The sequence below is a fragment of the Chlamydotis macqueenii genome, chromosome 13, assembly GCF_036417535.1.
Source record: "Chlamydotis macqueenii isolate bChlMac1 chromosome 13, bChlMac1.mat, whole genome shotgun sequence".
NCBI classification, from domain to species: Eukaryota; Metazoa; Chordata; class Aves; order Otidiformes; family Otididae; genus Chlamydotis; species Chlamydotis macqueenii.
In genome coordinates, this window is record NC_141568.1 from 15,100,445 (window position 1) to 15,127,712 (window position 27,268).

General features: G+C 40.0%; 1 protein-coding gene and 2 non-coding genes across 11 annotated transcripts in view; all 3 read right to left on the reverse strand.

The window, feature by feature from the left end:
• Positions 1-27,268, reverse strand: part of CNOT1 (CCR4-NOT transcription complex subunit 1) — a 59,581-nt gene that overhangs the window by 16,925 nt on the left and 15,388 nt on the right. For 4 of the 9 annotated variants that reach the window (XM_086758419.1, XM_086758418.1, XM_086758423.1 and 1 more), the window contains exons 9-31: positions 25,730-25,856; positions 25,325-25,435; positions 23,979-24,149; positions 23,291-23,418; positions 22,067-22,307; positions 20,446-20,565; positions 19,250-19,372; positions 18,866-19,017; positions 14,211-14,361; positions 12,663-12,864; positions 12,127-12,273; positions 10,889-11,013; positions 9,770-10,056; positions 8,355-8,433; positions 6,962-7,192; positions 5,512-5,652; positions 4,438-4,617; positions 3,259-3,375; positions 2,749-2,859; positions 2,084-2,161; positions 1,589-1,766; positions 988-1,118; positions 126-422 (exon numbers count right to left, since the gene is read on the reverse strand). In XM_086758419.1, coding sequence (XP_086614545.1) covers positions 126-422; positions 988-1,118; positions 1,589-1,766; positions 2,084-2,161; positions 2,749-2,859; positions 3,259-3,375; positions 4,438-4,617; positions 5,512-5,652; positions 6,962-7,192; positions 8,355-8,433; positions 9,770-10,056; positions 10,889-11,013; positions 12,127-12,273; positions 12,663-12,864; positions 14,211-14,361; positions 18,866-19,017; positions 19,250-19,372; positions 20,446-20,565; positions 22,067-22,307; positions 23,291-23,418; positions 23,979-24,149; positions 25,325-25,435; positions 25,730-25,856 — 3,628 coding nt within the window. The remainder of the gene's footprint in view (positions 1-125; positions 423-987; positions 1,119-1,588; positions 1,767-2,083; positions 2,162-2,748; positions 2,860-3,258; positions 3,376-4,437; positions 4,618-5,511; positions 5,653-6,961; positions 7,193-8,354; positions 8,434-9,769; positions 10,057-10,888; positions 11,014-12,126; positions 12,274-12,662; positions 12,865-14,210; positions 14,362-18,865; positions 19,018-19,249; positions 19,373-20,445; positions 20,566-22,066; positions 22,308-23,290; positions 23,419-23,978; positions 24,150-25,324; positions 25,436-25,729; positions 25,857-27,268) is intronic. The other 5 variants (XM_086758420.1, XM_086758424.1, XM_086758421.1 and 2 more) reach the window with 3 other exon arrangements.
• LOC147599123 (small nucleolar RNA SNORA46) lies at positions 3,779-3,917 on the reverse strand. Its single transcript, XR_015260075.1, has one exon. It is a non-coding gene; the product is annotated as a small nucleolar RNA SNORA46 (small nucleolar RNA).
• Positions 13,754-13,889, reverse strand: LOC147599124 (small nucleolar RNA SNORA50). The gene has a single exon (XR_015260078.1). It is a non-coding gene; the product is annotated as a small nucleolar RNA SNORA50 (small nucleolar RNA).

The window sequence follows — 27,268 nt, forward strand, 5'->3', positions numbered from 1 at the left end:
ATCTCCACCCTAGTTAAGGCATGTAATTAATCGACAAGCCTACAGTGTGGAGAACTGATTTGCTAATGCTGGACATCTACAGGGCCTATAAGCTGGAAATAAACTTCAAATTATGTGACTCTTACCCTCAGTGCGGTAGCAAAACTATTTTTCAAGTTGGTAGCTATGCTCATCAGCAAAGGTTCCCTGCAGGTAATCATGGCCATCCCAGCAGTCAGGTTCCGCATCATATGGTGTGCGGCCACACGCATCCGTGACTCCTCTGAATCCAGCGCAAAGTCCTTCCTGACTATCTGCTCACAAGTAGTCATGGCAATCTTAATGGACCGATCGACCACTGGATGGACAAGCTCTTGCACTGCTCGCTCTATCGCCTGCCGCACACACTGCTTCAGCTGCGGGTGGGCTTGAAACAGCGGAATCTGGAGGAGGATTAGGAAAGTTAAGCGAGAATAACAAACTAGAATCCCATCTACCCTAGACATTCACATTTTCGGAACAACTTTTCAGCTTTCTGTCATAGGCCGTCTATAGTGCAGCAGTCCTGGCACCTATCACAACATCTGTTTGATAATTCTGAAACTGGGACATCTGACCATTTTCCTTCCAAAGCTGCAGCAGAGCACAACACAAACACTAACTTAAAAAGCTAAGTTGCTCTTAAGAAGCACAGAAGCTCCTTTGAAGCTTAAGTCCTGACAGCAACTACCCCAACTGACACTTATTGCCAGAAATAAATTGGATACTGATGTAAATGTCACAGTAAAAGATCACTTGACCACGTGAAATTTTCTTTGCTAATATAACTACTAACCACCCCTAAAGTTCTCAATTTGATTACTTGTTAGCACTCACCCTCCCTGTTACTCTTTAGAAGTGACTCTCCAATAACTTCAACTTACAAAATGCTGCTCCCACCAGCTGAGATCTGTGGCAACACTGGTGGTAAGAATTCTTTTAGCAAACTAAATGAACCCTAAAACTCACCGTTGGATTTAAGGTAATATGTGGAGCCAAGCCTCCTAATGAATAGACGTTGATGTCGTGATAACTGTACTGGGGCTGTGGAGGAACCGTGGCTGTACAAGTGGTGCTGGTAGCTGGAGTTGTAGAAGCAGCTATAGAAAACAAGAACGTTTGTATTGAACCATTACTGAAAAGCAAGTGCTTATAATGGAAGTTTATATTTCTCACTTAAACCAGCAGGTGACAAAGAAGTTTTTCAGTTTTACCACGAAGCCTCCTCAACTTAAACCATTTTTATTCTCCATTTTCCCAATGGTTAGTACCAAGCTAGCTTCAGTACATTTTTAGCAGTGCTGTTTTTTATGACAGTTTAGCTTCTGATGTCTTGTTAACAGATCCATCCTGCTTCACTCCTTTCTAAGGAGTGGCTACACAGAGCACATGCAGAACTAGCCCTCAGGATGGCTTCTATTCCCTTCCCTTCTTCAGACTCTATACACCTACTTCTATTACAAAACTATCCAAGTGCTCCCAAGCATTCACCAATGCTACAGAGTATGTAGTTTCACATTTTCTGGCTTAGACTTGTATAGTTTCTGGAATCTATATGAAATGTACTTACTAGTTGTTGTGATGGGTGGTAGCTCTTCTGGCTGCTTCACATCCTTCTTTGGAGCAGACAGCTGCTCATCCAGATTTTTCAGACGATCCTTATCTTTCAGGAGACTTCCAGGTTTCAGCTCATTGATGTCTAGTGCAAGATTCTTGCAGAGCACCTCAATCTCAAACTTCAGATTCAACTGTACAACAATTCCAGTTTAGGTTACGTCACAAGGAAAATACCCGAAATGTTTACTGGGCTGCTCGATTCCCAAGTTTCCCATTCTAACCCCGTGCCTTTTAGAGACTTGGCTAGTGACTGAGGATTAGACAAATATCTTGCATGCTGACCTCACAGAAGAATTTCATCCAAGTTCTACCAAACAAAGCAATACCCAATTCTCCCCACGCTAAAGCAGCAAGAAGTGAAATTTGGTCCTTCACAACATCCTTCTTGACTGGTATGTCAAGAAAACCTCACACTCAGTAGGTATAGAAAAGAAAAACAGAAGTTTACTTTTAGATCATGTTCTTGATGTAGCTCAGCTAACACATTCATAATGGCCATTGTCCACGGGTTTGGAGGCCTGAAGACCTACAAGAGAGAGAGAGCAGTGTTATACAAACTTATTGAATCATTTGGTTAACTTATAACCGGAAATTTTTGAAACATGAACATTTATGTGTGCATACAGCTGCGGAAAAGTTTGTACAGCTGCAATTAGGGTTGAATTCAGCACTCTGTTTGACTGGAAATAGATTAGGAAGCTAGTTGAACATTAAACTGGAAACAATGACTTGGTCCTTCTGAGGGACCAGTTCTATGTCAAGCCAAACTGACAAGAGCTGATCAGGGTCAAAGGGAGGCAGAGGGAATAAAAAAGTATAAAATCAAACAATAAAGATGCCAGAACCCCTTCTATGGTACCCTTCCCATTTCTCAATTGAGTTCTGCTCAAGGATACCACAGTACAGTTCAGCTAACACCACCTATTTGGACTGCAAAAAACACAGAGGCCATGTACTTTCCCTCAAAACTGAACTTCACTTGAAGCCCTTAAATCCCTTTTCTTTCTCTCTGTGAAATTCAATCAGTTTCCACTTTGTGAAAAAAGCTAATTACATTCTGTAAGACTTCTTTTGCCGCTTGAATGACAACTCTGTTAGCACAAAGCCACTTACCACACTCCTGACACTGGATTCTAAGACTTTGGCAACAAATGGCACTACATAAAGCAATTCCTGCTGTCCCTTAACGTATGCTTCCAGCAGTAGCGATTTCACATCCAAATCCTGAAAAACACCATCAACAATTGAAAAGGGGAAGAGGGTGGAGAAAACAGCAAGCGCACTGCAAGAATTCCACTTACACGCTATTTCCTTATACAACATATTGGCAAAGTTGAGTAAAGACTGTCCTTGAATTCCACAGACTGCTAAGCAGCAGTTACTTTTTGAACAAAGATTTACAAATATACATTTTTACATGGGATAAGTTCTGGCCAAAACAAATGAATTAAACTACTTAACTTCTCTGATTAAAAAATTATTTACAAGTCTGGAATCATACTTCGTACTTGGGACATGAAAGAGAGGCACCAGGAAGGTGATAAATCTTCCCAAATAGCCTATGCTACTGCATTAACAGCATAACAATTCATGCCAAACAAATCTGTAGAGACAGACACTCACTGTGTGCAAGATGGGCTTATTTTTAGCCAGCGTAATCATTCCTAGCCAGTGACCAAGATTCTTTAACAAGGAACGGTCTGAGAAGTTGGCCGCAGCTTTATCCGATGTCAGTAGCACCTAACAAAGACAGCAACTCGAGCAACAACTGGAAGATAACCAGACTCAAAACCAAATTCAACAGCTGAACTGACGCGAGACGTAAAATTTCAGCACATGAAGTTCTGAGCTTCTGTCACATTACAGAGATATTCAAGATCAGCATTCTCTTCAAGGCAGCGTCCCATAAGTCTGCTTTGTACATGTTTCAAAATTCCATTCTTTCAAGAGGATCAGAAAGAAGATTACACTTTTCCAGACGTTACCAGTTACTCTGCCAAGACTATTAAAACTATTCACTTAGTAATGTATAACTTGTGAAGGCAATGCTTCCTCTTAATGCTTCACCACAGACCTGAAAGCTCCGATTCACATTTAATTCTTATTTCAAGACTTAAATCATGTCACAGTACTCTGCTGTTAGTTCTGTTCCTTAGCTTCAGAGGAGCATCAGCTGTACAGAACAAGGTCAGTTATGCTCTAAACAGCCAGGAGATTCTTTTGCACTACAGCGTAACCCATGGTGGTCAGAAAATTCCACCAACAGGTTTAAAAATAGTGCTTGTTTGTCAAACTTGTTTCATTCACTCATCTCTTCTGGGCTACTGCTTCTCCCTCCTCCTCCCCTTCACATTATCTTAGCCTTTTAGTGAATGGTACATTGCCACTTTCTAAACCCTCCCCTTCCCCTTTATTCTTCTTTGACCAAAGTGGTAAAGAGTGTGTGGTTTTCTTATCTTTATACTTTCCCTGCACAAAAGAACTAGAGCATAAGCAATTTTCCCCTCGGTTATAATTTGCAAGCCTCACACAAATTTAGAGTTCACCTACACAAATGAATTCAAATGCCCATTTGCCCTCTCATTATTCAATTCAAATTAAGACTTGGTGCACTCCTGAACAAAACCAGAAGAATCTTAGTATTCATAGATGTAACCTGTTAGTTTAATTGTAAGCTAGCAAGTAGATTTTTAAATGATATTCCATATTTTAGGATCAGTAGCCTTGTAAGCAAATAGCATAATGAGAATGGCACACTCCTAAATGTTTATACCTAAGTACTTGACAACTTTTGCAACTTACCTTGATATTTCTGTAGGTTTCATTCAGAACCATTTTATTAAACTCTGGATTCTTAAGTGTGTCAAGGAAGTTTGAATATAAGCTGTGAAAGTTAGGCTCAATACTGACTCTCTTCATCACAAGATACTGTGATACCCAAGGCATGAACTCTTCTTTCACTGTTTCCTTCAATTCTTCAACCTGCCTCCATATCAAAGAAAACACACCACAGAAGATATGAGAAGATGACCACAAACTTCTAGGGTCAGATCAGACCAACATAGCCATATGCAGTAAATTGCTTTTAACACCAAAGTTCATGGGGTTTTTTTTTGGTTTTTTTTAAATAGCTTTGAAGTCAGTGTCTCATTATCCAAAGATCTCGTCAACCAGTAGCAACTTAATTATAAAGTGAGCAAGGCATAGCAGTTTACCTCTCCCCTACTTCTCAGCTTTTTACTAGATAACTGCAAAATAAATGTCAGCATCTTACATTAAAGCCGTCTGTCCTCAAGACGGACGGCATAGGTGGCAGCAGAACTGCAGTTTTCTATTAGTTCAGAAAAAATTCCCTGAATTTCAGCTTGAAATAAAAGAGTCCATCAGCTTAACCTTGCAGTATGAAATGTACCATTTATGATGTGAATGGTTGTTAAACTTGTATAACTGTTTTGTTTTGTTCCACCCCCCCCCCGAAACTTCCATTAGTATTTTTCAGTCCTTTCAAATTATAAAACCAGAAAGGACTATCAAGTAATTATTCCAGGCATCTACTGGAAGTGCTTTCCTGAAAACAAAGCATCACAGACCTATACTACTTTAGTACAAAGGACTTGGCTACAGGGAAACAAGGAAGCTTGCAGGAGAAAGCAATACTAAGAATAGCTTTCTTTCACCTGCCTCTCCTTTCCCTGAAGAATTGTGTCTTAAAAGAGGTTCAAATAGAACATGTTGAAAACTAGTATTTCTTCAAAGTGTGCTCCCCTTTAATTTGCAAGTTGGAATTTCTGCAGAAACATCATCACTCACCACTTTAGAATGGATTTCCAGAAATACATATATAAATGAATTTTACTAGTGTTCTTCCATACTTGCCTTCTGTGTCATATTTGACTGAGACAGATTATTGAAGATGAAAGCAATTTTTTCCTGGACATTCTCTGGTGGCTCCACAATTCTCTCAGTTTGGTCTGTTGCTACTAACAGCGTATCAATGTTGGTAGTATTAATGGAAGGCTGGAGGGAGAACAAGAAGTTAACAACAGACAACACCTAGTGGCAACATCCAGAGAAACTCGCTCTGTTCTATCAAGCGAAAAAAGAATGGAGCTTTGTCAGGTGGCATCTACTGTCTCAAATTCATTTTCAGCAGCACTCTAATGAAGCAAAGTGATTTTTTTACCTTACAATGATCAATACTCAGCAGAATGCTGCTGTACAAAAAACTTCTACCATTTACATTCATGTATAATAGGTGCCACTGCAATAGCTCCCATGAGGCTAACAGCCTGCATACACCGTTAGCCTGGAAAAAAACAACAGTATAACAGTGAGCTTAATACAGTAGCGAGTCTCCAGGAGCCCTTCAGCACTGAATTGGGAAGGAGAAATCCCAGAGCTTCATTTCTGAGAAAGCATGAAATGTAAGTCAGTAGAATGTGACCCAAGTCCTTACAGCTGCAGATCTAAACTCAAGGGTTTTAGCACCTGGTATGCTGCAATTAAGGGAAAAGGAGATAACGTTTTAAATATCAATAATGACTTGAGTTTAAAACTGGGCACTATAAATGCCTCAAAATAACAACTATCTACATGACAATCAGGTGTGAAACATTCATAGCTACACTATGAACTGTCCCCCAAAACCTGTTCACAACTTTCAGTTACCTTTGGCTTTCACTTCCTTTAATTCAAGGAGCTTCTTTGAAGAGAGCTCTACAAAGGTAGTACCATGAAACAAGACAGGCTCAACTTTACTATAGAACTGATGCACTGTAACAGCTCTAGGCATCCTCAGTGTACACGTGGGACCAAGTCCACCCCAGCACTTCCTGTGGAATAGCCAACACTATCAATCTGTCAGCCTTCTAAATTCTGACTAGGAGTTCAGAGATGCTTACGTAAGTGACTAAAGATTTGAAAAACCTAAGAGTTACATCTGCTAGGTTAAAAGTGATTTAGTGTGCAGTAAGTGTTCTCAAGCCCCAAGTAGAACAGCAGCTGCCAACTATTTCAAGAGTCCTCCTGTAAGTCATTAACAGAAATGACAATTCTGTAATTGTCTTGATAACTAAAGCCTCAATAAACACACTTCTACTGGACACTACAGTAATTCTATAGTTTCATGATAAAAAATGCTTTCTCTACCAAAACGTTGGTAATATTTCAAAAGGTTATATGCTGTAGACATAAAATATAGATCACAGTTTGAAGACTTGCAGAATAGAAATTAAATGGGGCTTTGTCTCCATGCGCTCAATCCAGACCAGCTGAACTTAACTCCTTTGCTTCTCCAGTAAGGACACTGGAGTCACAAAATGCTTACCGGCACATCTTTCTTGAAGCTGACTCCAGTTGGTCGGGTGATTGTAATGGTTTTTGCAACAGTGGTGGTGGTTGAGGTGGTTACTATAGTGCTCACTTGGCCAGCAAGAGGAGCTTTTGCTGGAACTTGGGCCTGGGCCTGAGCCTGGGCAAGTGCAATACTTCCAGGGGTGGTGATTGAACCCTGCATCTTCACAGGAGGATCTCTGGATTGCTGTCCATATTCTATGTACTGGAACAGGGTACACAAGCACACACAAAATTTCACCCACTGCAACAGAACTATGGGCTGAGTTTTAGCATGAGCAGTATAAAGCTTTGCCAACAACCTTTAAAAAACTTGACACTAACACCATTAACAGAATCTGCAAACTACAAGTGAATACCCTTATAAAGCATATCTTGTCACTATTTACTTACTTACTGGAGAGGAGCCTTAGGCTCTTCCTCTGACATCAACAGGTTGATGTCAAGTGTCAAGAGACTCAACATCCTTAAAATTTTAGAGCACTACACAAACCCCCATGCCTGCAGGCTTCCCTAAGAACTCCTGCAGCTACATAGAAATGGTAAAGTCTGAAGTCCACAACTAATAAGCAAAACTACAGTTTTAAAGTGTCCAACATTATGATTTTACATCCTCTGAAGTAGTTCTCCAATAGAAAGATAGTTCCTTCCCCACAGTAACACATTTACCCAGAAATTGGTAACATCAGACAACACGCTGTCATTTAAGGGATACAGTCTGAAACCCGTTAGTGAAACAGAGACTGCTATTTGACTTCGTAGCTTTGGGTTGATGGCCTCTCTACCCTCACTTTAGAGGTGGACATTTTTCTTTATTAGCCACTGGGACCAGCTTTTCCGTATGTCTACCAATGAAAGCACCTTTGAGGCAAACACCATATGGTCAACATTGCTTTGTACTACTGGGTATTCCCACTACTCTGATCAGACCTTCAGGAATGAAATTTTCTCACCTTTATCTAGATTATTTTAGCAGGTCTGAGTATGAAACTGTACAAACCCAGTTAAATGTCCTGTATTTTAGAAGAAAACAAAATCCTTAAAGGACTGTAACGTGAATCCACTGAAGGACTTGAAAATCTTTGAGCACAGCCATGTGTCCTAGTTGATCATGCAGTTATACTCACGCAGTTATTTCAACAGAAGCAACCCAAACAGATTTATGGAAACAGAAGAGGTACGAGATGACCACCTTCACCTGCCTATCCCATCCCATGGCAAAACTTACACAGAATCAAACACCTTTTCTTGTATCTATGGTCTTTAAAGTTATGACAGCTCAGACTATTTTTCCAAAGGAAAACAGGAATTTGCTCAAAATAATTTAAAATCATAGAAAGCCAGTGTACTAATATGAACACACTCACCTCCTGTAAATGATGCGGGAATTGTATAAAGTGACTAATAGAAGCCAAGTGCTGACAATACTGGGGATAGTCCTTCAATCTGTCAGACAAAATATGCATTAGTCAAAAGCATAAGCCCAGATCAAGAACAGTATTAGAGAAATACAAATACAACACTGGTATGTCATTCCCATACAGCATCACAGAATTACTTCTGGACTCCTTACAGCAGCTGTGCTATAAACAAGGTATTTTCTACAAAGTGCTTTTTGTGGCAAAACCCATTTGAAACAAATTTGTGTAACTGCAAAACACGAAGTTTATTCATAGCAACTCATCCTACATCTTGATACTTCTGACTGAGCACACAATTGCATTTGTACTCAGTGTATGCAATAAAATTATTGGACAAGTAGTTTCTGGTCTGGCTTGATGTGTTTTAAACAGCATAGACTGCCCCTAACAAAGAAGCTTCACCTTCACCTATGCACACCAATTATTACAGTTCTTCTTAGGAATGTTGGATGCTGTTACTACTTACGGAGAGTAAAATCTTTAGGTTCTGCTTAAAATGGTTCTTAAGAGTAAAAAGGTGGCTGAGTCTTAAGTGTGTCAGCCTTAAGTATCTCCATTTATTCTGTTCAGCTAACTCCACAACACAACAGCCAACTACAAATGCTGTGAGCAACAGCCTTTATTACAGATTAAATACTACAGGTCAGATGAACTATAAAAGGAAAATAAGGAAAGAAGATAACATGTTCCTTGCTCATGAGTCCCCACTTCAAGTCCACACATTTCTAGCTATTAAATAATTCCAGGAAGTTTTCTAGTAGTTTTCAAGTTCAAGTATCTTCTTCCAAAATGGAGATTTTTTCCCATGGGTGTACAATCTTGCCTACTATTGCAGCCTGTCTGGAGAGTTTCCTCTATCTGCAATCCACTAAAAGCTTTCTCAAAGCTTTTTTTTTTTTCTGAGATACTTTTTGCTACACTTGTAGTTTCTGTGTAAAACCAAAGTCCTAGAGCTTAGATCCTAGTCAGTCTGTCAGTAATTAATAGTGCAAATAGCACTCCATTAGAATGCTGTAAGTAATAACTACATTCACCTAATTTCTAACAAGCCAACAATTTCATCCGACTCAACACTTCACTGAATTATATTTAGAAACAAAGTTCCATAGTTTCACCATCTCAGTTTGTCCCACATTTACACAGGTACCACAGTGAACACTTCGATTTAAAAAAGGTTACCCTTTAACTAACACATTAGCACATTTTCTTCCAGTTCAGCATATCACTCAAGCAATCCTGAGGCTGAGATGTGTACATTTCTAACACATATAAGCAATCTTGTACTGTGGAATTACAGCAGGTTCAAGGTTAACAAGACACTACATGCACTGTTACGAGTATTACAAAAAACTCAGACTTACCTATTTTTAAATCTATCTAGTGCAGCAATACCAAAATAGTACATTTTGGACGCAAAAGGCTTTCGTAAGGCTTCAAGAACATAGCGCAGGGCCAGGCCCAATGCCATATAAGTAACCAGTCCTTTCTCTATTATCCCACCGAAGAGGCAGGCTGTTATGTGCAGCTCTTTATCTGGGTACTGGGGAAAGAAACGGTATTCCTCAAACAAGTTCCTCAGCATACAGTTAAACACTTCTCGTTCCCGTTTAATGTTGGAGTCCTTAAACCTCTGCAGCATTTCCAAGACCTGCAAAGAAATTGGAAATTGTTACCAAGAGATTTGCGTTATTTCAGCCCTTCTGCATCTTCAGGTTTCAAGAGCACTTGCACCTCATACGGTAAATTACACTACCACAAGCTACGCTGCAAAGTAACTGCTTTGAGAACATCCCATTTTAGCCAGTAGACACTACATCACTACAAGAAGCTTCCTCTTCAGACTTCAGTTTTCTCCTCTTTCTTTTAAGTAACTATCCTCACACAAAACTTTTTTGTGACTGCCTACTCCATGACTTTAAATTAGAAAAATAAAAATTAATGTTCAGTGTCTTCCATAATTTATAACCACACAAATATATTAAAACAAATTTGAAGTACTTCAAAGAGTAAATACATCAGACTGATAATTACTCTCACAGAGACTAACCAAAATAATTATCAAAGCACAGAACATAGAACTTAGGACACCTTTTATATTTAGAAGTTAGAGTCATTTTTAGATACTTTAAAAACAAAGGTATTCAAGATAAGTATAATTTATACAGACAGTGCACACTTTAGTACTTATTTTGAATACACAAGCTTGCACTCCACATTGAACTCTTTCCACTTAGAATCATTTCATGAGTGTTTATTAGACATCTCAAGTCTTCAGTTCACAGCAAAGCCAAATGTCATGTTCAGCTTCAAGATTACTCTTCTAAGGCAGCATGCTTTCTTGTTAACCACAACCAAGGAAAAAAGCAGTGCTACAAGCCCCTTATTATTCTCCACCAAACTAACACATGAAGGAGTAACTACTCTTAGCTTCATAGCAAATCTCTGGACAGCTGATGCAACCACTACAGAAGGGAACTCACCTCATCTACAGACATGGTCGGATGCGGCGGATGGTTGTAAATACGCTGGAAGTAGCTGTTTGCCTCATCATCTATTTCTTTGCTAAATTGCTGATTAGCCTCTGGCCACACCTGAGATAAGTCAGCTGTTAAAAAAGGGAACAGGTATCATGCTCAGAACAACTTCAGATAGTCAGGAATTCATCTAGTCCTTTTCAACTCCCCCATCAACCAATACAGAACTGACTAGTTCTCCTGGAAAGCAGGATATTTAACCCTTCTAGCAGACAGGACCTGTTATTTAAAAATCTGTTTCAGTATGTTATATTTATGCAAAAGAACTGAATCCTAAGATAGAATTAACCTCATACTGTTTATTCCTAGAAACCATTGCATCCCAAGCTAACATCAACTGACACCTAAACTAAATGAATGCAAAACAGACCAGAATAAAGCATGCTACACAACACTAACATGCAGACAAACTTTCACACAAACTTTCAGGCCAGCCAGTGAGCTTCACGCAAGTTCATACTGAATGCTCAAGCCCAAAAAAATAAGGTACAGCTGCCTTCACCACACATCTGTAGATATCAGTAGCTTTACGTTTATGGTGGAGCTATCGAAGGAGACATACGTAATAAAAGCAATGTGGAAGGTTTAGTACATGCCTATGCTTCCTAAAGGCGACATTTGATTGCTGAAGCTTTTGATTGTGGGCATACTTCAGAAGCATAAATAAGTTAAGGATAACGACTCAGTGCTAGGGATCAAATTATTCCTTCCAAAAGGCACATTCCCACCAACTGATGTTAGTCTTATTTCTTTCCAACATTGCAGCCAAATTCACTGCTTGATCTGTCAAGTTCTCTGCTGCAACAGGACCTTACCAAGGTAGCTTTGTTTCATTGTGTTAAATAGAACAAAACCCACCCTCTTACCAGATGCATACAATTCTCTGCAAAGAGCAGGTTTTTGTTCAAAACACAGCACAACAAAAAAAGGACACAAACACACTGTTCATGCAAATCCATAACATTTCTATGATAAGTTTTTTTTTTTTCAATCCCCTCCCCGGGCTACTTGGCAAGCTTTTAGTGTAGAAGTCTCTAAGCATCTTTTTCAGACTTATGGTATAATACTATAGCCACCTTTCTAACATTTACCACCTACAGATCCAAAAGCCTCCCCTGAAGGAAATGCAGATTAACTGCAGACCACAGTCATACTTCACAGCCACAGACAACACTACCACTTACAAGGTTTCATCTTACTCTGCTGGAATGTAGGCTGGTTCAGTCCAGATGTGCTCAGCTTCCTTTGCACGAATGGGTCATTGTTCACCGCAGGAAGGCCCAGGGCTCCAGTTCCTATGCCAGTCAGACTACCCGTAGTAAGACCACCTACTGAAAAGCAAACAACTGGTCATCTCAGTTGCACCCTTCACGGCACGCACTTATCGCTCTCAGTACTTGCCATTTCCAAGAACTCAGAGCTATGTAGCCTCATAACTATCCAATACCAAGTAGTTTTATTTATCTCAAGCAATTCCTCACCTATGCCCCAGCCTAAAATAATGCTCCTAAAAATCTGTCAAAATGCTCACCCTCTTGACTCTCAAACTTTCTACCTATTGCAGTTGCAGCATTCTGAACTGCTGTTTCAGCAGTGACGACTGTATAATTCCCTCCCACATGACACACAGCTGGTTGTCCAGTACTTCCAACCGTGGCAGTAACAGTGCCTTAGCTCCGATACATCAAAAATACAAACCACTCCACACGGACAGCAGTACCTGGAAGCTGTGAAGAGAGTCCTCCGATGCCACTGAAACCTGTTGTCTGGTTCTGGGTGGAGAGAGGGGGGAATGCTTTTGCTGGTGACTGAGGAGTACTGAATGCAGAGCCCAGGTTTGGAGGGAAGCCTTGCATGCTCTGAGTATGAGGAGCAGCCGAGCCACCTAAACTAAGAGACGCCATTCCTGCAAGCGAGTCGATCTGAATGAAGAAAGGAAGATTATACAGACATCCATAAACCAAAATCAAGTTGACTTCTGGCAGGTTTTGTATAAAGGCAGCTACATATAAAAACATTCCTAAAAAGAGTTTTCCTGCATGGTTACTTTAAATTCTGAAGTCATTCAGATCACCCCAAAAGATCAGTTTGTCTACAAAATGTGTTTCACTTTTTCTTCTATAATCCCTTAAAATCTTATTCTGCCAGAGGTTTTACAGAAAGGCTGAGTGTTTCTAATTAAGTGCAACACAACAGTAAATGCTTCTAAGAAGCAGTGCACAGATTTTTATACCAGAGCAGTTTATGCTCTGCTATCTGTGACCTCAGACCTCCCCCAAGACTTACAGAGGCTATTTCACATCAAGCTTACAGAGTATTTTTGACTGTCTGAAGGATCCTGTTGTGCCCACTTTTCACAGCTAAATACCAGAATGCAGTCTTCAACAAAAAGCATTAAGACCTGGGTGATGAGTAGGAGGGAAGGCACAATACCAGCTGACAAAGCAATAAATTAAGAGCTCCTGGCTAGGAACAGACGAAAACTTAACTACCCAAAAGACAGCATGGCTACAGACTAGCATCTGCTGCTCTGTTTGTTCACATCAGTTATCTGCAGCAGGTTGCCAAGGTATTTGGTACATTTGATGAGCAACTTCAATACAGCAACAACTTACAAGGAAACTGCTCTCTGTGTTTAATTTACATCATCTACTGATGCTCTAGACATTAAATGCTGAATTGCCACTATTTAATGTGAAAGAGTCGTCACAATTTTAAAATTGCCATTGAATGCAATTGCTAGAAGCAAGATCTGTCTGCAATGTGTTGCTCCCAGAGTAGGAAGGGATGATGAGTGGCACGGAGTAACTTAAATGTACCTTGTTTTTAAAAGAGCAGTTCAGTTGAGAGCTGAAGAGCCCCAGTTATAACAAGTCCTTACGCTCTAGCACTGTTGCTTGGCCCGTGAAGCTACAAACAAGACACATCAGGTTCAAAGGCAGTGCTTAATTCTCAAAAAAGTCTTTGTAAATTTTAGCACTTTAAAGAAACCCTCTGTTATTTTAAATAAACCAAATCTCTATCCCTTTTCAGTGCTCCCATTCTGCTATATCTCAGTTACTTCTTAAACATTTGTGAAGCGAAAGACAATTCTGAACTATGACCCTCAGGCATTATTCTGTAGTTATAAGTTATCTTGACATGCAAACACAAAAGCTAAGGGAGCCAGATGATGTTGTACTTAGTCCTGCTGAAAGAGCTCAAATAGTGCAGCAGAACTAATGCTAAATCAACACCGCATTCTAAAAAATGCAGCAAATTTGTCTACCTGTACAGGAGAGATGGCATCCAAGCTGCTAGCACTGGGCGGGCGTCCTTTTGGCATGACTCCAGGTGGTGGCTGCCTAGCCTTGTTCATGACATTACTGCAGTTCGCTACCATGGTGAGGATCGTCTCTGACAGCTCCTGAGAAACACTCCTAGAACAGAAGTAGGACAGTGAGCCACACAGCATTGATGAAACAAAGGGCCCTAACTTACTTGGTGTTCCAACAGAAATTGGGGCCACATTTCACAAATAGAAGTTGCAAAACAACCCCACATTTTGTTATTTACAAAACCTGCATTAGAGCATGTCCCAAGAGAAATGGCTATACTTAAATAGAAAATTTTAAACTGTAGTTCTACAAATTCATCTCCAATAGAATATTCCTTCATTTTAAAGAATTCAAATACTGCTTTACAGTTATCCCAGCAAGTAATGACTTACAGAAAGCTGGGATATGTACCTAGATGGCTCCAACAGTCCTTGGAAGACCAGACTATCCACAACAATCTTTGCCTGCTGTTGTCCATGTTATTTGCTATGTACAGCTCAGCCTCGTGAATGAAAACACACAGTAGCTGATGCTATGATCTCTTGTTCCAATCTGGTCCTCAAGGCTCCTTTCTGTCCCCAGACTCCACTATTCTGAATCTTGTTATATACAAGGTCTCTCCAAAAGACAAGATACAACATGACTACAGCGTAGGCTACGCATTCAAAACCAAAATGGATGAGAGGTAAATATCACCACCTGACTCACTAAAGTGATTCATCTGTCTACAGACTGAAAGACATGCTTCACACACCAACATTTAACCAAAATAGAGACAGGAAACTTCAACTATTCAAGGAATTACAATAAAAAACTAACAGAAAACTCAAACCTAGGCTAAAGTCATTGCACAATCAAGAGCAGTCAGTACCTCTTTCCAAAGTATTCCACATCTGACTGCCAGGTTCCCAAACCGGAAGGAAAGTCAGCTCTGCTGCTGACACACCTAACCACAAACATACTAACACAACACTAACATTTTCCTTTTGGAAAATACAGCAAATTGTTTACAGCTTTCCTGAACTTTAGTTCTACGTTTTTCACAAGGACAGCTAAAGCAGCAGATTCCTTCCTGTGATAGTCCAACGATACCAACACAGCTTTGTTGCTTTGTGAACTTTGTCTGGAGGTTTCTAATTTTAACTCAGTTTTCACAAGCTTTTACTGCACAGCTGTTGAGATGAGGGGAAAATGAAAAAAAAAAAAAAAAGAGGAACCATCCTGACTGTTAAGGCAGGAAAACAAAGTGCAGATCAACCTTCAGCTTGGTAAGCACCCTGTTACAGGCTACACAGTTACGGGCTTTCAGTTGTCCAAAGCCTGTGATCCACTACAGTAGTGTACGTAGTGTGGGTAAAAGCTCACCCAAGACAGGAATCTGGGGAGACACCACAGGTGAGCAAGTTTCCATACAGGGTAACAAACATTTATCAACTGTTTCACAAGCTGACTCCTTTACATGCTTTAGCATCCTCTCACCAGGGCCTGGTGTCAAAGACTTTAAAAGTGGCTTGGTGGGTGTATATCAAAAAGCAATCAGAAACCTCGAAAAAACCCAAAGAGATTTCTGTTTTGAGAAAGCACAACCAGACAGAACTCTAAGCACAGCACGCAGTAGGCTCAGTATCGACAATATGTATTTGTCCCAGTGCCACAGTGTCAGAAATCTCAATGTTTAAATGTATGTATGACCAATTAACAGGCAGCACAGGTTTTTTTTAGATACAGGAGGCATTCCAAGATCTCACATCACTATGGCTATCAAGGGAACAGGTCTGGGGACTGAAGAGCCAAGTTCACACATGGTTACCATCCCCAATCTTTTTTCAGTAGTTAATTTGTGGTCTTTATGCTTAAATACTATAGCACGCTTTAGTAAAACAAATTCCCATCTGCTGTAGATAGATAATATGGCAGCCCACAAAGAAGACTAAGACAGGCTTGCAGTCCCAGAGTTTGATACTTACAGTGACCAGTTAGGCAATTTGTGCTTTGGAGCAAACCACTAGTGCTACGTCCTGCCATCTAGACAGGCTGAAAGTTAACTTTTTAATCACATCGTAAGACACACCATTGTATCAAGATGCAAGCCTCATAATATTTTTAGATAGTACAAAACTGCAGGTTTTAACAAGAACCTTCCTGCATTTGAGGCAAATGATATGTGGGTAAGATTTGATAACTAGATCTTAAAGAAAATGTTCATATTTTCAAGTTCTACGTAAAAAAAATATTAGGGCATCTAACCTAATCAGTGCCATTCCCAGAAGACAACTAGGGGAAAACTGCAGGAAGGAGAACTTTGAAACACAAGTAAGGAGGAGAGCCAGGGACCACAGTCAGTCAGCTCTAGAAGAACAAAACTGTCAGCTAAGGGAAGCCCCAAGCTTGCTAGAATAACAACAAGTTCATATCTCTTGCATTCTTTTTTTTTCTTTACCCAGTTTTATAAAGCAAGGGAAGGCCTTTCCATTCCTCTGGGTAGTCAGAAGCCTCTTCCCTTCGAGGCAGGGACTGCCAAGGAATGACCATTGCCCATAGTGACACACTGGGACTGTGCTGGACATGACTGCATGGAGGAGGCACTGCTGCCTCTTCTCAACTCACTGCAGCTCCTTGAGAGGACAACATCTCATAAGGAGTTTGTTACTAAATCATATCCTTGGTCAGCCTGTGGTGCCTGCAATCACCCTGACTTCATTTTAAAAACACTCACTAATAAAAGCAACACTTACTTCTTTTTGAAGGCTCACCACTACATGATGCCACAACTGCACTGCACACCAGGGATAAACAAGTTGCACCAAAAATAAGAGTCTCAGAACACACAGGGTCCTGGTGGCTAAGTGTCTCCCTGGACACACAACAGGTCAAGAAATAACTACAGCCTAATTACAGAGCAGGCTCCTAAATGAACAGGTATAGGAGATGGCAGATTTCAGCTAGTGAAGTGGAACTACTCTCCCAGATGTATTTAATATTTACTGTGATTTTAATCTTCTAGTCTTTACGCCGGCCTCCATTTGTGACTGAAACCTAAGCTAATCAAAGCAATTGCTTCATGAAAGAAACCCAAGCATTTTCTTTTTAAAGCTCAGAGAGAATAAACTAATGGAAAATGACTGCAAGTAGGTCACATTCCTGCATAAAAGGGAATACAAGTAGCTATAAAAAGAAACCAAAAGCTGAGAGAATTGTGCCAGTAGAGAACTAGTGGCTTTTGGAATTAATTGAATAAATAAAACCTGGTAACACATTAAGATTCAGAACACAGTGACATTAGATGGAAGTCAAGTCTACAGTTAACTATTAAACCTCTAAAATCCAGACACAGTAGCATGCAAAATAATGAATGTAAGTTAATTTGTTAACTATAGTCTCAGAAGACACACTGAGTTGAAAAATAACAGCCATCTTTTCAGTCCAAGAGGTGTGCTAGAGCATTGTATTTCAGAAACAATATTTGAACAGCATTTTGAAGTTTAATTGCACGGGCCCCAGTAGAAATCAGGAGACTGCTTTCTCCTAAAAATCTTACAGGTACCTCAAATTCCCTTTAGTTCAAATACCCACCATGAGACTTCTATGTTGATACTAATTTCCCAGTATCTACATGAGAGCAGTGAATCATCCTGGGTACCTTTAAAGATGTTTCTGGTATCTTTCATGACAACACTGACTAAGCCAAGGAACACGATATAAGCCTTAGATCAGGTAACATGCACTCGGACATGTCAGCCTCTTAGTGTCAAAATTTAACACCAAAACTAGCACCATCTCCAGCTTGTATGTCACACTATGCTACATCTAGTTATCTTTGAAATACTGCTGCAGCTAAATACTATCTTGATCTGACAACATTAAGAAGTGACACCACAAGTATTTTACAACATTGTCATTTTTGCTAAACGTGAACACAGTATTTGAAAATTGTCCAATTTCAGTTTCCATCAGCCTTTCCGTAGACTACCCCTCCCTCAAGCACGTAAAACAAGCTCTCCAGGACCCACACTTTTTTCTTCTGGACTTTAGCTAAACAATCTGATCTGCAGAAGATCTTGGACATTTTTCCATCCTTTAACTACTTTGAGAGTATCTCAAATTAAGTTACACATGTCTAGTTCCAGTCTCAATTACATTACAATCACCACTTACCACTTCTCTTTACACATAAGGATTGCATTAGCCCTTCCTGCTAGGGCAGCGACCACACACAGATGCATCTGCTTAACACAATCACAAAATCCTTTATACAGTCACTGTTTTCCAAGATACTGTCCCATTCCGCAGTTATGGCCTTTTTTCTTTTTTGGCCAAGTTACAGCATCGGATCTAGTTGTTAGCAACTCAGCATCTGACCAACCAGCCATCCCCCCCATTTACCAAAATCACCTAACCAGTTCGATTATAATTACAAGAACATTTTAAAACTCTTGTGACAGAAGTTTCAGTGCAAAATTAAACATACTACTGAATCTGTCCCTGCAAGCTTATATACTCTCATTAACCTCATTCTGCATGTGAAATTCCAAACCAGCTGTGACCATGTGACAGCAAACAAGTTGCAAACAGATTACACATTCAGCGTATGCAATATAATCCTTACCCAGCACAAGCTTGCAGACATGCCAACATAGTTGCCAAGGTTTCTGGAGGAAGCTGAGCACTTTTGGGCTGATCTTTTTCTGGAGCAAGGCCACCAAGGATAGATGGACATCTTCTCTTTAAGAAAGTCATACAGGCCTGGATGAAGGGCTCCTGAGGGAAAAACGTTATCTTAATCTCCCCAAGTTGCATCCAAGCCACTATTTCAAACTTGGCAATTGCACCATGGAAAGAATTGCACTAAGCTATTATAGTTCAGTGAAAGCGTTGAACTATCAGACCATGGACACTTTCCACAACTTTAAAGCTACTTATAAAATTGTTAAAGTGACTTAAGTTAGCCACTGATAAGAGTGCAGAAATAAAAAGAAAAATCCTGCTTTACCCCATGCTCCCGAATTTTATCTGTGAGCCATTTGTCAAGTTTGAGGTATTCCCGTCGAGAGGCAAGTGCAGCAAGGTCAATAACAAAGGCAAATGGCGTACCATTTAGCAGCATTGACAAGGCCTAAAGAAAAAAAATCAGAAGACTACTAGTGAAGACACATGGATATCCTTTCTCCTTTCTTTTTTAATCCTCATATACTTTTTAGTAAAGAAGTCTTGCTACCACATGCTGCTATGCTTTCTGGGTCAACAAAAAGATTAGTACTATCTGCTTCAGTTACTTATAGCTTGTTCATGACACAAATAAGCAAGAGGTCTCATTTGAAATCACGATCCTGCCTTCTTTGAAGTGACCTTGTGCTGACAGTTAAATTCCTCTATATGAAAATCCACCAGCAACTGACTGAGAGCTACCAAGTTGACACTGCAACAAAATTAATCAGGAGAGCTTAGCATACCCCTGCAAACAGACCTCAACTCCTTCAGAGCCACTTTGAATGCACCTACTCAAAGTGTTCCTCTTTGAACACCATAACTGCTACAACAACACTGACTTCAAGCAGCAGCTGGTGCTCTTGCACTTCGAGACACCCAATTATTTCGCATCTAACTTTAGGAAGCAATAAAGGCCTCAAAGAAGTCAGCCGCAACTTCCAGTCTCTTTTGTGAATATGTGAACAACTGAAAAGCAGCAGTATTAAGAAATCCACATGCCCTTCAGCTTAGCAATGCCACCTTCACACAAATATCTGAAGGATATTTTCTACACTCTCATTTCAATGGTATTCAAGGTCAAAACAGGCAAAGCTCTTCCTAGATTTACAGCGCATTCACATAGCAAACAGTTCTATTATATTGCTTCCCAAGTTACTTGTCAGCTAAGCCACAATAACCAGCTCCACTGCACACATCAAGTAAAACGTCTCAGGTTCACAACTGGACAGGCTAGAAAGCACCTGTGGTCAGATACCACAACTCAGCTGAAGAGCGCTTAAAGTCACACAAATACAGGCTGGGTTTTTTGTTTTGTTTTATGATGAGGTACAGCAGCAACAACTGAATTCAGACATGCTTAAATAAAGTAATCCTTACTGAATTAGTCACATGTAAGTTAAGCTTAGCCTTTGTTAAAAGATGAGCAAACCTGCATAAGACAACACATGGAAAATAATGGCAGTGTTTTGCAAAACTCACCTTCAAGTCTTGCGCCACATCAAGAATACGTGACAGTTTTGCCTGGTCATACTGCTCCCCTCTCATGTACCATTCTGCCATTGCATGCATGATAAGCTGACGAATCGAAGGAGACTGACCCTAAGGAGAATTAAATTAGGATTGTACCTCATGCCTCAAGGAAAAGGATGAACTATGTGAACACTCAGGAGGATTCTACCTCTAAAGCTTAACTTGCAAACGTACTTACTCTTTAGCTTCAGAACTTAGCTTCTGAGTTGGGCTTTTTGTGCAATAAGAAATTATCAAGGAGCTAAAACTGAAGGATGTAGAATGACTACGACTGGTATGTACATCTCCATCTCTTTCCTACCACTGTACAGGTCTAACTCCTCTCAATTGCAGAGAAATTGCTTTTGGAATATGCAAATCATTTACAAAATGTTATGCCTGACATGATGTCCTGAAGTGAAAACTGCAATGTCACACCTTAACACGGAAAGCACAGTATCCAGCTCCTTGCTCACATAGGGGCAATCTTGAACTACATACAACACAACTAAGATTTTGCTGGCAGTAAGGGTTTTGCTTAAACGCTCTCTCATCTGGGGAAGTGAAACATCAAGTTGTGGAGTGGCACCATGTCACATGGCAGCCATCATTTTGTACTTTATTCTGAAGCCTACCCTGCAAAAAAAAAAAAATTGTATATTCTGCCATTTCAAGACCTTAGGCAAAAAGCACATTGCTTCTATCCTACCCTCCTCCATTCTTCAATTTAAAGACTTTTGTCAGGAAAAATACAAAACATTCTTAGCACTTCAGCAAGCAAATAGCCATAATTTTGCAGTGAATGTGGACTGAGACCTCAGAGGTCAAGTTTTTTATCATTAACTCTACTTCATTGAACAGGGTAAGACACTTCCTAATGCAGATTCCCTCTCACCCCACAGGCTTCCTCTGCCTTAAGTTTCTTCTTTTGACTCCTATTTGCTTCACTACCAGTGGACACAATGATGAAGGTAATACCAAAAGGCAAATTCATAACAGTTTACTTGTTTGCCCATTAAAAGCACAGGATTTGCATACATATTTACCCCGTCTCTACACGTAAGCTCTCCCTGAAAAAGGTCAGCAGCCAGTCCTAAGTTTTCAGAAAACACTCTAGACTTAAAACTTACGATATAAGCAGTTTCCTCATACCTAGAATAGCCTCCATTTTTTAGCAAGTACAATGGAGATTATTTTGGTTCAAATCTCACCTCTTACTGCTTCAAGTTCCTACACTTTAAACGTGTGAGGCTGAGAAGCTGAGGGGGGGTGTTGCTCTTATGAGGTCTGTGTTCTTATTGTTTTTTAAAAAAAAAAAAATCAAACTTTGGTAACTTTTTTAACCTTTTAGTTTTAAACAAAGAGTCAAACTTAACTTTGGTGTCTCTACTTTTCTAGGAATATCTTCTCAGTGAACATTTCTTTGTTCTGAATATACCTCCCCAAAGAAAATCAAATCACAACAGTTTGCTTCAAGATGGGGAGGAAGCTACTCATAGTACAATACAAGCACTGTTGTTCTAACTGTTTAATCTATTTAAGAAACTTTCAGTTACACAAACTACAGGCATGCTCCAGTGAAAATACTTACCTGTCCATGCCACGCATAGTGCAAGATGATAGCAGAGTTGGGATGGTTGCCGAGGAAGATTGGCATGAGCGTGGAGATGAGTTCATGGCGCAAGGTATGCCACGACGTGTTGATCTGCAGTAAGGCCAATACCAACATATCTGGGCAATGCTTGATAGGAAAACTGAAGAGCTGCTTAACCTGCTCATACTGTCCCACTTCTGCCAATCGTAACAGAGATTCAATCAAGTCCAGGCTCTTCCTAACAAAAGAAAAAAAACCAAATAGACAAGCCCCCACAAAAGTTACACAGTAGTTAGATTACAGGATCCAGGATTCAAGCATTTTGCAGCAACAACTGTAAGCCAATCTGACACCGCAACTCTCATACAATTAAGCGGAGAAGAACGTTCTTAACCGTGAAAAAAATAAATCAAGCTTTTCTTATAAACGCATTTAAGAGCTTCTTATTCTGTTAAGGAAGAGGGAGAATTGAAAGCTGCTGTTGAAAAAATTTCAGCTTGAGGTGGGTCACTTAAGTAATTTAACTTGAAACATACTTCCAGAAATAGAATACATTGTTTTTCTACACCTGAAAGTCTCCGCCTGTGAAACTTAGTGAAGATACTCTACTTCTTTCGTCTGCTTTCCAGACAGGTAACCATTGCTGCTTTCTCCTACTTTACCCATATTCCCCATCCTCCAAATTCCTACTTTGGGCCATACAGCGGCAATTGAAGCAAGTATCTTCACTGAAGTCAGCTACACAGCTATAGCAAAAGAAGGGATGTAAAAAGGTCAGCTCAGAAAGTCACACTAGCCACCTTCTATGCAGTAACTCAGCAATAGCTATAAAAATTTGCTATTTAAATCCCAGGACTTATTTCATACAAGTGGAGCAAGCTTCTCTAAAGTCATCCTGGGAGACAGATTTAAATTCCTGCCTCCTCCATCCCCTCCTCTCAGATCTCAGTTATCTGCCAAAATACATTAGCAGAAATTCTCCAACGAGAAGACTCCAATAAAAGAAAGAACTGGCAGTTTTCAGATAGTACGGAAGTATGTAGGAAGTTCTGGTAACATGAGAACTTTCAAACAAACATGGAACAAATACTAATGGCTGATCTACCGGGATGTACACACAGCTACAAATAAATCTGGTTGCATGAAGATAAAGCCACATTTGACTAGACAAACAATCTTACTCTAACTGTAGGTATGAAAAGCAGTTGAGAGCAGGTTTACCATGTGGCAATTTCTCGATTGTCATCCTCTGGTGGTGCTTTCAAGATGTCTGTGGCAACAGTATGACAAGGGTAGTCAGCAAAACAGAAGATGTCAGGGTTTATGAGGGAATGTTGAATGAAGGAGAGCTGGAATAAAAGACAAAAAATAATTCGGATGCTTAGAGTTTCAGGTTCCTTCCACTTTATCAACTCACACATTCCTGAGAACGATACAAATAATTAAAAAAAACCAGTAGAGATTAACCAAGATTTACTATCAATGTGTTTTCCATAAGCCTGAACATCACATTTCTCCTCCCACAATTTCTGACAGTGACAGATACAGCTGTGCTGACAGTACTTGTCTGCACAAAGCTGTAGCCTTTTTGTGTAACCAGGTAAAAACCTCACAGCACAGCCACGCAGCAACAGTTCTATGCTGAGCTGCATTACACAGCAGAACTCTGCAAAAACAAGGTGTTGTCACACCTGTATATAGCAAGTGACCATCTCCTCCCAAACAATGCAGACACTGTTCAATTAACAGACCGTACTTCAGGAATATATCCGAGGTCTATGACTTACAGGCCAACTTCTCAAATGTGGCTTGTCTAAAAAGCCACATTACCAATCCACATTTGCCTTTCAAGAAATTCAGGAATTTCACAAGCGTTGTACAGATACAGCAGAAACACTGATAAACCTACCTGGCCCTCTGCATGCTTCCAAGGTCTGTATATGGCATTAACTGGGAAAACTTCCATGCCCAGCCCTCTCTGGATGCCAAACACCACAATATGCAGGCCCTTGCTGTCACGAATCTGAAATCCTGGATGGTCCAATTCATAGGTTACTACTTTGAAGTCCAGACTAGGGTTCTGCAACCAGAAAAATAAGAGTAGTCAGCCTTGAACATTACAGTCTTCAGTACTGTCCTGTAAGAACCCCCTCTTCATCAGTACTTTATCCAGCTTGACAACCACCCAGTTGAAAGCCAGGCTTTTGTTTAAAAAAAAAACCCTAAGCTTTAGATAGCTGTGAGAACTTGATGCAAAAGCTAATGTTTGAAACTAGCCTGTGAGACTGCACTTCCCCCAACACTACAGGCAGTAGCTGTCCATCCTTCCAAACATTTCATTAACAAGTCTTTAAAAAAAAAATCCAAACACATAGCTCCTTTCTCAGCATGCTAACTCATTCCTTTGGCAGGCTTCCATTTGCCCTCCAGGGTCTAAGCCGCTGGCAAGCAGAATTTGCTCTTCCTTTTGAAGAATGTACACTGCAAGTACTTGCAAAGCACCTACTAGATTTTCAGCATAGTGTGAAACCATTGGGATGAGGGAGCTTGGAGATAACTACGGCCATTGTGGAACACAGACTGCTCATCTCTGAGATAGGCGAGCATCAAAGACTTCCTTAGTTGTAAGTACCAAGATTTAAACAAAAAAAAGACCAAAAAACCCCAAAAATAGTGATTCCTGCATAGATTAGAGGGAACATACAGTAAAAAAATCACCCAATATAAGGCAGGCAAAGGAAATTGTACTGATGTTTCACTGTGTTAGTTACAAAAATTGCTGCTTTTAAAGTGGCGGAAAAAACTTTATTTCTGAAGTGTCATTGCACACAACAAGCATGCAGAGTTTTGAAGTGAGTAGCAACATAAATATTTTGTTTCATTTTCATCATTAATGCCCACAATGAGAAGTTTTCAGAACAAGGTGTCTGATGCACAAAACTTTACACTGTCAGAAGAAAGTTCTTCAAACACAAAAATCTTCAGAGAACACATGCTGGAGTACACAGGAGCAGTGTGGAATAAATCTCAAATTGCATTCAAGTTAACCATTCAGGCCGCTTTCATTTTCCACAACTCCTCAAAATATTCTTCTTCATGAAGGAAAACAGCATCAATCATCTAAATACAGCAGCACAATTACATTAATGAGATTCAAAGCCATTCTGGCTGCCAGGGCTTAACAAGCTTTATACTCAGACTCAGGCTCTTCTTTCAGATATTCTGCAGAAAAGACCAAGATGTTCACAAACTTACCAGCTCTTTAAGAACATCAATTAAGACCTCCACATTCCAGGTATGGGCTTGTGCTCCATCACTTTTATCTTTCCCGTCACTCCAAATCCCACTGCCAGGTGCCGAAATAGACTGCAAGTTAAACACACTCCATCAAATACTAGCTAAAAATAAAGCAGTCTCAAAAGCCACTAGCTATTAAACTCCCTGCAGTATGAAGGAAAGCAGAAGCTCAGACCAGTAGCACCACCAGTTGTGTACTTCTGAGAATCTTTCATTCAAGAAATGTATTACAGACATTTATGGCAGAAGAGTTAGAAGTGTTGAGTAATAAAAGCAATTCTTAAACTAGAGGCTAGCATTTTAATTCTTTATTTTCTGCTGATTAAAATATGTATGTAACCCTCACACCAGTAGGCCACTCACTTGTAATGGAATACCATCCGTCAACCCTGAATGAGTTCGAGCCATCATCCCCAAAACTCTGGCAACCTGGGCAGCCGTGACTTCCCGAACACCAAACTGCATGATAATGTTGCGACATTCCTCGACACTAAGATGCAACAAAACAAGAGACCTTAGTACTAAAGCAGGTTTCACTGTGGCACAACATAAGACAGATAGACCAAAACCAGATCTGTGAGTACAGCTGGGACGGCACAGACTGTTGGGATAACTAATTGCTAACTGTAGAAGATGACCATTTACTCAAGTTGTTAGTCAAATGATCCACCATAAAAAATTCTAGGACAAGCAAGAAGAGAAATTCAGTAGCAAGTCCATGCAATTATTTCCACGGAACACACAGTGCCAGGTACTCAGTTCAAAGCTAGGTCTACTTAAGCAACAATGAGATGTTTCACAGGCTATGCTGTCACAGTAAAAGCACAAAGTAGGCTTAGCACTGTTTTCCATTAAAAGCACTTCCATGTATTGACCTGTGACACAGAGCTTCAGAGACTAAAGTTTTCTGCTAGCTAAAAGTGAAATCAAGGCTTTGAGAATGCACGTTTCTGAATTACATGCACTGTTCAAAGGGTGAGCTGTGAAGGTATGCCTTCTAGCCCAACGCAAGTCGTGTCTCTGATCAGAGGTCACTAGCAAAAACCTTCAAGGAGCAAAAGAGCAAACAATGAGCAGATGCTTAAGTTCCAATTTTAGAACTGAAGGCCTCTTTTGCAATTCTTATTTAACTTTGTGAACACTATAATTAGGCCAACAAGTTAAGATTTATACAGCATCAGTATAGATCAAACTGTTTTATTAACAGGTACATGTCAACAAAGAAAATTTTCAGTATCTTCCAACTCGTTTACGCTGTGTTTCCTTACTTCACTGTTTAAACAGAAACTTATGTTTCTATCTTTGAGATTTTATCAACTCCCCAAAGTAGTCAATAGTTTTTCCTTTAAAATACAGAATCATTTACTTCTTTTAGCTTATGCTTCCTACGTGAATCTTCCTTTAAAAAAAAAAAAACATTAGGTTCATACTGAGAGCTAAGATTAAGTCCCCCTTCAAGACCAGCCACATCCTTGGAGGCTTCTGTTATCCTTACCAGTATTAGAGGGCTATCCTAAATCCTTAAAAAACTGCATTCAAAAATTGAGCTGGATTTGTGCAGATAGCAGATATACAGCAGGAAATAAACCTGTAATATATTCAAATTAACTCTTCAATAGAGAGCTTCTGACTAAAATTTAGCCTCTCCTTCCACTTTTCTAGTAGCTATTTAAATTCACATCTGTATATAAACAAAAGGCCCATGTAATGCAACACTTGTGCTAGTGCTATAAGCAAAGATCTTCAGGCCTGCTGACAGCACTCCTGCAAAGCCACACAGCTCTACGGATGACAGCCCCTTTCACACGGCTCCAGCAAGTCAACAGAGCTGCCCAGCTGACATCTCAGACTGGGGGCAGAGAGCAAGAATGAGGAACGCTACTGAAGAGGTGGACAATGAAT